This window comes from Carassius gibelio, chromosome B23, assembly GCF_023724105.1.
Source record: "Carassius gibelio isolate Cgi1373 ecotype wild population from Czech Republic chromosome B23, carGib1.2-hapl.c, whole genome shotgun sequence".
NCBI lineage: Eukaryota > Metazoa > Chordata > Actinopteri > Cypriniformes > Cyprinidae > Carassius > Carassius gibelio.
Genome location: NC_068418.1, coordinates 16,293,384 through 16,304,893, shown reverse-complemented (window position 1 = coordinate 16,304,893; position 11,510 = coordinate 16,293,384). Strand labels below are relative to the sequence as shown.

The window sequence follows — 11,510 nt, the reverse complement described above, 5'->3', positions numbered from 1 at the left end:
GTGATTATTAGTGGACCGAGTTAACGAGGCCCATCTGCATCAGTACAACAGCACAGATGGTCCATAGGAGGACATCTCAATTATAGTGTACACTGCTCAATTATAGTGTACACTGAGGTAAAGAAAACACCTACCCCAGATTTACCACAAAATCCATATGATGTTGAACAGGTGTTTGAGCAGTCGAGGGAGATTTCTGCCTTATGTGAATGGCAATAAGCTTCAGTTCCACTTTACTTCAGGGATAAAACACAGCCCTCACAAATTCATATTTCTTTTACATTCAGCATCATGACATAAGTGGCACTCTGCACAGTACATGGAAACAATGGAGTGACATATCAGGGGAGAGCAGCAGAAGATAAAATAAGCACCCGTCCTGGGAGTCAATCCCAAAAGGGCTTTCAGACAGCAAGAGTCATTGCATCAGTCGGTTCTGTGCTATGGAAACCAGGCCTCTCTGGCTCGCTCTATTGAGCAATGCACACACAAACACGAGTGACTACTACACAACACCATTAAACCATGTTAAACTGGACTTATTAGAAGCCTGCAGACATGACATATCAAGCAGTGCCAGCACTAACCTGCAGTGTGGGATCTTAAGCATTGTTGAAAACTATTTTAAACAACATTTTCCTCATTCTTTTATAATTAGTTTGAATGCAGTTATTTAATGATCTGATATTGAGAATCATATAAATTACTTTTTGGTCACTGAAGGACTATATTATTTATCTCAGAGACAAATTATAGTACAGCTGAATTACTAATCACAGAATCTAAAACAACCACTTTTCCAGAAGCAATATGATCTTTCAAATGTTTCTGATGCATTTGGATTTCAATACAACTTACAACATCAACAACAAAATCGTCTATCATTAATTAGGCTAATTAGAAAATGTTTTCATAAAGCCTGTGGCAAAAATCACTCATTTACACATCTACATTTAGGCAGTTTAATATAGTCACAACTCCCGTAGATAATTTGCTCGATACTATAAATTCTGCAATCCATCCTCCCTCATGTGGCCTGAAACTCTATATGACTTTTATTCAGTGGAACAAAATGTCAAAGAGGCTCATTTCCATGCAATAAAAATGCAGGGTGATCCGTCAAGTTTACTGCAAGTTTGCTTGGTTAATTAAAAAAATATATTAGGTCTAAGTTTGAGCCCCAGGGCTATATGAAAACTACAAAACTGTGCCCTACAAACAACAATGTTTCATCTAGGCCTCAAGTTAGCCAGTACTACAACTTAAAATATATATATATATATAATAATAATAATAATAATAATAATAATAAAAATAAGTACAAAAGCCCTGCACTTTCCCTTATACATTGGGCATGCAGATTTAAACCTACAATCATGAGTAAATAAATGGTCCATGAGAATGTACCTTTTCTTTTAGCCTTTAAATGTTATGCACCTAATAGAATCAAAGTATTCCTATGACTTAAATGGAGGTTGGACTTATATGGAGGTTATATTAACGTATCTGTCACAAAAGTTTTTTTTTTTTTCCTAACATCACCCTAACTCACAAGCAAATCACATTTGAAAACAATCCTAGAACTTTATGACCATTCGATCCACTTCGGTGACATTTAGAGATCTCTGGTCTCATTCATCAAGTGCTGCTGCAGGGTTTAGTATTTGTTTATTTATTTTACTCTAATGCTAAATAAGATTTGTGTATGCATATCAACACTTTGAATGCTGTGACTCACATAACTGAGGGCTGGTACAGGCATCAGATGACTTGTGTACCAGATGGTTTACTGTACCAGAGTCTCGATGACTTTTTCAGATGAGGGTGAATCAGGGCGGACATGACGCCACTCCATCAGCCTGTTCGAGGCGAGCTCCTCGCGCCGTTGTCTTTACTCACCAACAGCGCCTCCTTCGGGAAATTATTGGCATAACAGCTAATATGTACAGTGTGTACTTCAGTTACATTGACTCTTTAGTATCTGCCAGGTCTGGTATCTGCATGTCACCAACAACCACAAATATCAAATGTTATATATATATATATATATATATATATATATATATATATATATATATATATATAAATTCAAATATTGTGTATTCAGAATTCTAAATAATACAATTCTAAATGATGCTTTAAGGTGATATTCTGTTTTCCTAATATATCAAATATATTTTAAATGTGTTTTGATCACTTTCATATTAATAGACATTGAAATTGTACGTATAGCGTGTACCCACATTCTTGCTTGAAGACATTACAGTGGGGTTTACTTTTTATGTATTTATATTTATGAAATGTAAATTTCTCCGTATGTTTATGCAGAAACTTGGGTTTTTCCAAAAATAGTTTAATCCAAAAATAATATGCCTATATTAAAGAAATTAAAGTCACAAAAAACATTCTGGACAATCAAGGTACTCCAAAAACATTAGCCTTATCCAAAAAGAGACCTCAGTTTCAGACAAAAAAAAAAAAACATTTACATTTACAAACAAACAAATAAATAGGTTAAAATGAATAACTGTATAAGCTATTTCTTTGACTTTAAAAAAAAAAAAAAAAAAAAAAAAAAAACACACACACATAAGATCCATTAGAGAAGACCAAATCTTTACTCACAGGATTTGAGTTTTTATGAGGCTCCAACTTTCCAAAATGTTAATACATTAAAGCACATATAACTTAAAAGTTGGACAGTGTTTTTAATAGTCTTTGCTGCAGTTTAAATCCTACAAATTATATATATATATATATATATATATATATATATATATATATATATATATATATATATATATATATATATATATATATATATATATATATATATATATATATATATATAAAACAGGTCAAGTTTAAATGACAATGTACCTTATGTTTTGTCGATGTCCTATTCACTGATCATTGAAAAAGCGCACCTTCTGTTGCTATGGTTACCTAAAACCTACTGTAGGCTACCTCTGTTTGAGAATGTGTGTTTAGCACATTCTCAGTGCGTTTGTGATTACAGAAATATTTGAAAATTCTCATATTAATTGGAAAGCTAAATTAGTCAGACAAATACTCTTTCAGGACCAGTAGTCAAACGTGATAACGGAACATTATTACAACCTCTCAAAAATATAGAGAGTCGTGTAGAAACGAAATAGCCTATTAGTTTCCAGTAGACTACTTTATTACAATAACCCGAACTGCTACAGTCAAATCAAAGTTATGAATACGTTTAAATGGCACAGTAGTGTTAGTCCTTGACTGCATCAATGCTCCATCACCGAAAGAGGGCGCTCTGTTAGTGCTCTCAGGTGAGGTGGCGATCTTACTGCTGACTTGTGGACGATGATACATTTTTGTACAATTTGGTTATCCTTACATGGTTGGCCTCTTGTCACGTGATAATCTGATTAAATATAAAATATTTACATGGCAGGTTAATGCATGATAGTGATGCTAAACTAATTCCCAGAGCCCTGGATTGCTCTTTTCAGAGATGACCGAACGACACCTGCACTCAAACCGGTTCATCTTGTTTTCATGAGCCTGGCTTTAATGTAGCACCAGGCAGTATGAGATCTTGTGAAAACTGAACATAAAAAAACAAAAAAACAATTAGGCCTGTGTAATGTGCAAACATATTCTAAGAATGATTCACTAATGTTCCCAGTAAGTTTTGAAAACGTTATTTCTGAATGTGCGCTGAAAGTTCAAAACACCCAGTTTTTAATGTGTTTGAAGGCATAAAGGGAATGCTCTATTGCATCATTTCATAATCAAACATAATGGAAATGTTGCTTTTGAATGTTCTCTGAACACTCTGGTTGAACACTGCATTTATGATGTTAGCCAGACTTCTGTAAATGTAAGCTGGATTGTCAGCACAGCTCAGCTGCAAGAGAGGGGAATCTTTACATTTCAACATGCATTAAAGCTTGTGAAAGATGTGCACAGCTCACACAAAAAGGTCTCCATTACTACTTAAGAATATTTTATGCAAAGTGATTTCTGACTAAGGGTTATAAATGAACCAGTGTTATGAGCAATATTTAGATAAAAAGTGACACTCTGTAAATACCCCACCTGTATGTGCAACTGCAAAATTGAAAGAAACTAAAATGTACTGAAAAGGTTGACAGTATACAGAGTGTTGTATATATATATATATATATATATATATATATATATGTGTGTGTGTGTGTGTGTGTGTGTTTTCTTGTTTATGGTACATTTTGGGGATAGTAAAACCTTTATTGAACAGGTTTGCATTGAAAATCAATATCAAGGGTACCAAATCTGCCTTCATAAACAAATTAATTCTGTCTAATTCTGCTTGTGTCCACTTCTTAAAGGGCCACTCATCAAAGTTTTCCCCAGGAACATAGAGTCATTGGGATACAATAGATAATAAGGCATCCATTAGAGGGTTTAAAACCCACAACCGTTTGGTTACTAGTCCAGATATTCAGGTTATGCCACCCCTTTACAGGCCATACCTGTGTTTGTGGTGTCTGTCCCTGTGCAGGTCTAGCTACTAGACCAGTTTGGGGGGAATTTTTCCAAAACTGACAAAACTGTACTTTCTTTGTTGTTTTAGATCTGTGCCAGAAATGGATACCATCTGGAGGTCCTTCTGTTGAAGAAAACTTCATGGCAGAAAGGTGTTGCTTTAATCTGCCCTTTTACCTCAGACCAGTATGGTTTTGTTTATGTTAATGAGCTTTGGGTGTAAGGCTGGTTAATGCTGACAGTGCTCCAGGTGCACATGTGGATATGGAGAGTCATAACAGAGGGGTGTAGGTATGACCTGTATGACCAAAAACTGTACATGCACACATCAAAAACACTAGTTAGTTAGTACAAACGTTTAAAAAAATAAACATAACTACTTTAAAATGAACACTTATGGTATGGTTGTATGCAGTGTATCAGTCCTCCAGGTTATGACCAATCTGTGCAAACCCTTTAATCTTTGTGGACCAAACAATTATTTAACTTTAAATAAGAATGACATACATTAATAAATGAACAACATACTTACAGATTAGAAGTAAACAGACATTTATGGCTTAATTGGCCATGAGATACACCAGATATAGGTCAAAGTGCATATCACAATAAATTATGATTTCTAGCTAGCATGTTATGATTTTTTTTTAAACCTGACCTTGGCCTACTTTTTATGAAAGTGTTTTAATAACATCCAATTTAAACCCCATCTCTAGTAAATATCCCAGTGAGGCACTGGTCTGAGCTGATGATAAAAGCAGTTCCACCTGTCCTCTGCTGTCAGGAACTCAAGGGCATCTCAACGGAAATCTTAATGACGTCTATAATTATGTGGAGTTTCCGTTATAGTGTGGGGCAGGGTGACAGCCGTTTGTTTTATTGTTCCAGTAAAGACTCAGGCTAGAATCTGTTTCAGAAACATCATGCAAATGTCCACAAACACACACTCCCCCTCGACTCTGAAGTTGTCGATCCACATGCTGTTATTAGTTAGATTGGTTAGAACAAGTCCAAAGCAGAGTTTGTGTGGTTGACACATGCGGTCCATATAACATTTTCTCCATTATGAGATTGGCCTACTGTATTATTATGTGGATCAGTGGATCACAAGACATGCCAAACATGCACCTTGGCTCTCACTCACTGAAACACATTTGGAGAACAGAGCTCTTAACTTTGAACCCCAAGGGAAATATTTCACAAGTGTAATTAATTTAGGTAATAAATTGTGAAATGAATGACTACAAGGAATGGATCATTTATCCTCATTAGTGAGAGAGTTTTTTTTTTTTGTTTCATTAAAAAAAAAAGTGCACTGAATGTTAACAGCAGCTGATTGCTATTTTCAGACTATTTTTAGATTCAGGTCCAGGCAACTGCATCATATCTCATCACCTGTATCATGTAATTAAATTTGGAGGCAAATACATAATGATTTTTGAAGGAGATGTAATAATTAAACACAGGATTGAATCCGAAACAAGTTTAGATGGGTGGTTTCAGGTGACTGAAGATTTAAACAACAAGATGTTACTGCCAACAATTCTGAGAAATAAATGGATTTTCTTGCATTAGAGGGCGTTGATGTTCCTCACCACTGATTTGAAGTCAGCTACGGAGCCTTTATTTAGCTCCATCAGTGTTTCACAGGTAATTGGGCAAGCATTGTTGTGTGATCATGCGTCCATCAGAGAAGTATCGGTCATGCATTCTCCACATTCCTGCGGAATGAGATGCAGAGGAATGACAAGAGTCTGAAAGTGGAGGACTCGATATATTGGGGATTAGGTTATATTAGATGAACAGATTACCATCAGTTTGGCTCATTCTAAGTACTTTGTTGTCGTTGTCTGTTTACTTCCTACGGATCGACTCACATGATAGTATGAACAGATAGTTGATGTATTGATTATTCTTTTGCTCTCTGTGCGTTTGGCTTGTTATTGACAGCTGTCTGGCTTCCGTATGGTGTAAACTAAATGTTTTATTATGTGGCATGCCTGACTAAACATGAACTCAACCTGCTCTTTTTGCCATAGTATTGCTCAATAACCAGTACAAGAGAGTCATCGGTTGCAAGTATTCCTAAATATTCCCATCTCATTAAGTCATAAAGCCAGTTTAACTCAGTTTAATGATGCTTTATTAATTTCTTCATTTCTTCCTCGTAACAATGTGACCAAAACTAGAGTGGCAAATCACAGTAAAAGTAAATGACACCTTGTGATTTTATGGTTGGCATTGTTTGTTTATCTAATGCTAACGAGTAACAAAAATCTTTAAAGACTCAAATAAAGAAGCACTAGCTCAGTTCATGAATACAATATCTTATAGAGGAGTTCATATAATAATTATCACGATAACCCACATATAAAAATGAGACAATGTTAGGATATAACCATTCATTTGTCAACCCTCGCTAAGGCTACAATCTTTCTTTTGCTGTTATATTAGCTTTCTCTGACTAGACCAACATTTAAAACTACTTACCAAATAGATTGATATATTTTACTGAGCAACCCGAGTTATAGACATGAAGGCATGCCGGTTTACTAAAGATAAAATGCTAAATGAAAATGTAAATTGCTGAATTGTATCTAAGTTTTGGTATTTCTGAAATTCCTGGAAGTCTAATGATGATACAAACCAATCAGATTACATAAAAGTATGCAGCATGCTGGGAAATGATCGGTGGAAGACTGAACAACAGAGAAAGAAAAAAAGAGAATGTGCAGATGAACAGAATGAAAATGTTACACTATGAATATTCTTGCCTTCATCCCAACCCTCCGCCTCCCCCGTCTCTGGCACTCCCTCAAGGCCGTGTTATTGTTCCTGCCTATCAGTGTCATTTCCATAGTGAGTGCTGAAAGAGAGTGGATAGATTGAGGCAGGTGAGAGTGGACAGGAGACACTCAGAAGGAGCGCGGCAGGCACAGGCAGCCCACCTGCGTTCAGCTCCACTTTTAACAGGCTCCTGAGAGGAGGACACTACATTATCAAGAGGATTGCTGACAGCTCCAGTACTGATAATGCATTTGTGTCCTTAGGGAGGCGAAGTGATGAGAAGATAAAAGAGGGAACACTGGAACAGGGAGAAAACTAGAGCTCAAGTTATCAGAACAGGTAAGAACATGTGCAGTAGTTGTCGGCCACATGTGGCAGTTCTTCGGCTGATATACGGAAGGGCAGCCGTTTGGAAATAGAACTGAAGTGAAGAAAAACTGGATGGGTTACTCAATGCCCAAAGGGATGTTAACTTTAACTGCCTATTGTGTGATTCTAATCTTGTTTGAGAAGACGGGAGAATGATGTAGAGGAGGATTTACAATATTGGAGAGCAAAGTGAAGTTACTGCAAGTCAAAGTGGAGCACACAAATTGTTCTCAGAGTTCTGGTAGAGTGTACAGTTCATAAAATGCATAACAATACAATAAATTTTTTTTATTATAAAACCAGACTAAAATAAAAAAAAGTTAGGGATCTGAAATTAAAAATAAATACAATAAAAAAAAAATCAAATAGCTTTAAATACAAGCGAATTTACGCATCTCAGTATTATAATGCACATTGCAGAAAATGGATATTCAATTAGATTTTTGCGAAAAACATCAGGTGTGAGTCTTAAACGTCTACCATTAAACTATTAGCATTTTTAAAGTGCATGAGCAATTGCATATCCGATGTAGACTAATAAATATATATATTAAAAGAAATTGACTGATGACTAGTGTGGTAGCAATATATTGTGCACACTTAAATGTTTGCAGTGTTTAAGTGTTTAAAGTATAATGCATATATCAATAGATTAAAAATGCATTTCAAATGTTAATTTCTCAGGGTCATTTTCAGTACTGATGTCAAAACAGACATGCAAATGAAATTAGAGAGACCAAAACCTAGGGGTCAACAGGGCTTCACTTAAACCGTTTATGACCTTTCCCAGACAAAAGCACATAGGCTGTGCATTAGCTTGCTAACTGCAGTTTTGTCCTTGGGCTTCCACCTAGACATTAAATCAAATTAAACCCCTCCCTATCTTCCCTAATGGCTCTTGTTATCAAACAGAGGGTCTGTAGATTTAAGAGTGCCATGTGAAAGTTCAATCATCAGGGCCTGCTGTGCAAGGGGAAGGAGAATCAGGTCAAGAACATTGTCAGCCCTTAGTTTGTTTTGCCTGGGGATCAACGGAGGCGGTTGAGTTAATGAATAACCATTAACTCGTGCACTAATGGTGGTCAAACAGTTTTGCGTTGAAGAGGAGATCATGAAAGGAGATAGACAGAAAGGACTCGGGCCGCAGGTGCTCTCGAGGCCATGGCTCGGAGTCTGGGGGGTTTTACACAGTGCTGAGAGACTGGCTGCCTGGGCACCGGCCTGTTGTCCAGGAATGCCAAAGCCAGACCAATATAATGGAGAACAAACAGGAGCATTGTGCAGTGCAGGGATGCAGAAAGAAACACACACACACACACACACACACATACAAATAGGTCTGCCCTGCAGGGTTTGTGAACAGGCCATCTGCTCTCAACCAAACCCCCACCTGAACCTGTGCAGGCACAAAACCACTTGAAAGAGAGGCTGGATTGGAAGCACATATTATTAAGCTCAGGATGGGCTGTGTGAAATACTTCACTGTATTATACAATGTAGAGTCACCTTGTTGATAAAATTCTTCTTGGCTCCAAATGGCAAGACTAGTGGAGCGATGACTTTTAGAGAGCCTTAGTGTGCTGAAAGGGTTTTTGAAGGACAGTGGTGCTGACGTTGGCAGAAAAAGGACTACAAAGCAGTCTGTGTCTTACTAACATTGTAAGCACGGGTGTTTGACCTTTACTAAACTTCTGTACATCCCTAAAGTAGATTATAATAAGAAGCAAAAAGTTTTTACAGCTTAATGCCACAGAGCCTTACAAACATTTATTCTCTAGCAAAAAAAGAAAAGAAAAAAAATAGAAAATGGCTATTGATAAGACACTTCTTTACTAAACCATTTTAAGAACTTTTTTATTATTTAGTTCTTCAGAAAAAATATCTATGTACTGCTGTTTTAAAAAGCTAAAAAAAATTATAAATAAAAAAAAATCTGAGGAACCAATAATGCAACATTAAAAAACACGCTTGATCTCTAAAGAACCACATTGCAAATCAAGAACCCTATACACTCTTGAAAAAAAAAAAGGTTCCAAGGTTTTTAAAGTTTTTTCTCATCTTAAGAAAACACAAGTATATTTAGAAACCAGTATATTGGTCTGAAAAGCTTTTAGGAACTAAACTCCAAAGAACAGAACAGCAATAATAATAATATTAACAATAAAACTGATTAAAAGGTTACAAAAACCATTTATTCACCTTTATATTTAAGAGGGTATGGTCTAAAGCAAGGAAATGCAGCAGGGCAAATGGTGTGAAACAAATCAACACAATACAATTTGTAACAGTGAATATACACTGTAACAAGTTTCCGTGTCGAACCGATGACCAACTCAAAGTCCCAGTTAGTTTTTTTTTTTTTAAAGGGCATCATACAAAGGCATGATGAATAATCCATCTTTCTTGCTTGGACTTGTTCTGTGGCCCATTTCTGTTTGCACTGTAATGTCCATACAAATGTGTATTCTCAGTGCGGTCCGCATGCAAACAATCATAAATCCCCTGGCAGTAAATGTGTGCTTCATAAGCTGTGCCCTAGTTTTGCATTAGAGCCTATGGAATTAATCTAGGAGCAATTTTGAGATGTTTGTCTTGCTTGTTCCAGTGAATCCACAAGAGGAAGAGCGTGGAAGGCCATATTCCTGGGAAATGGAGCCGAGCCATGTGTTGTGGCATACCCAGGTGGTCCCACTAGAAACAGACCTGGACAGGGTGAGCTCTCATCCCGAGTGCTCCATCTGCTTCAACACCTACGACAACGTCTTCAAAACGCCAAAACAGTTGGACTGCACTCACACCTTCTGCCTCGAATGCCTCTCCCGCATTATGACCACCTCCATGGACCCCCAAAACTCTAAAATCTCCTGCCCCTTCTGCCGCCAGCCCACTACCATCCCAAAAAGGGGGCCTCCGGCTTTGACCACCAGCCAGGAGGTGCTGTGTCGCCTGCCCGTCCACCAGCAGCAAGAGGAGCCTGTGTGGCTGGATGGGGATAGACTGTGCTACCAACAACCAATAGGTGTTCCAGGCGTGCCAGCATTCTGCATCTGTGTCGATATTGGGGCCAGTGGACAAAGCGCCATCTCTTCTTCCCAAACTCGACCGCGACTTGGGCTTCTGGAACGGCTGATGGATTGGAAGCGTTTGCTTCTCTTTATATTCCTCATGATGCTGCTGCTGGGGATCATTCTGTGGCCCCTGCAGTGCATCGTCACGACGGGCTCCATGCGTTGTGCGCCCCAGAACTTGCAGATATCTACGACCACACCTTCTTCTACTACAGTCAATGTATAAGTCAGACAGACACGTCTAGATGGATATTGGACTTGCTAAATCAAGATGAATGGTGTCAGTTTACATCCATACCTTTGTGCAAAGCCTGCTGGGTGCTAAAGGACTAAAGGCAAGCATGCAGCTGGACTGTGGTGAAGACTGAAGAACTGTTATTGGGATCATGTGAAGGAGCGTGACAAAACTGATCGATGATCAACATTGATCAAAACAAATCTTTACAAAACAAAAGCAAAACCGATACAAAGTGCAGACACATTAGGGAAGTTCTGGTGCAGATTTGCAGTCTGTAGTGTAATGATGTCATTGAAAGTAACTTGTAAATTGTCCTAATGAAATGATTGGACTTTGCCCATGAGAAACAGTAAATGTGGCCGCAACTCCATCCAATTTACTTGTACATTGATGTATATATTTTATCTGATTGTATTACATTTCATGAAGAGTATCCTGTTTACAAAAAATAAATCATCGTTGCTGTGAACCGCATGAGGAAGTTCAAGGAATGGTGTCATGAAATATTTTTCAGTTTTAATAGGTGCAATATTCATGAT

The 11,510-nt window shown here is 37.4% G+C and overlaps 1 protein-coding gene across 1 annotated transcript; it reads left to right on the top strand.

The window, feature by feature from the left end:
* The first annotated feature begins 7,261 nt into the window (after positions 1-7,261).
* On the top strand, positions 7,262-11,449 carry LOC128011474 (RING finger protein 223). Its single transcript, XM_052593937.1, has 2 exons — positions 7,262-7,635; positions 10,271-11,449. The coding sequence occupies exon 2, from the start codon at positions 10,315-10,317 to the stop codon at positions 10,957-10,959; it is 645 nt and encodes a 214-aa protein (XP_052449897.1). The 5' UTR covers positions 7,262-7,635; positions 10,271-10,314; the 3' UTR covers positions 10,960-11,449.
* The last annotated feature ends 61 nt before the right edge of the window (positions 11,450-11,510 follow it).

What these genes read in the sequence shown, in the direction of transcription:
- LOC128011474 (XM_052593937.1), top strand. Translation starts at nt 10,315, where the DNA reads ATGGAGCCGAGCCATGTGTTGTGGCATACCCAGGTGGTCCCACTAGAA.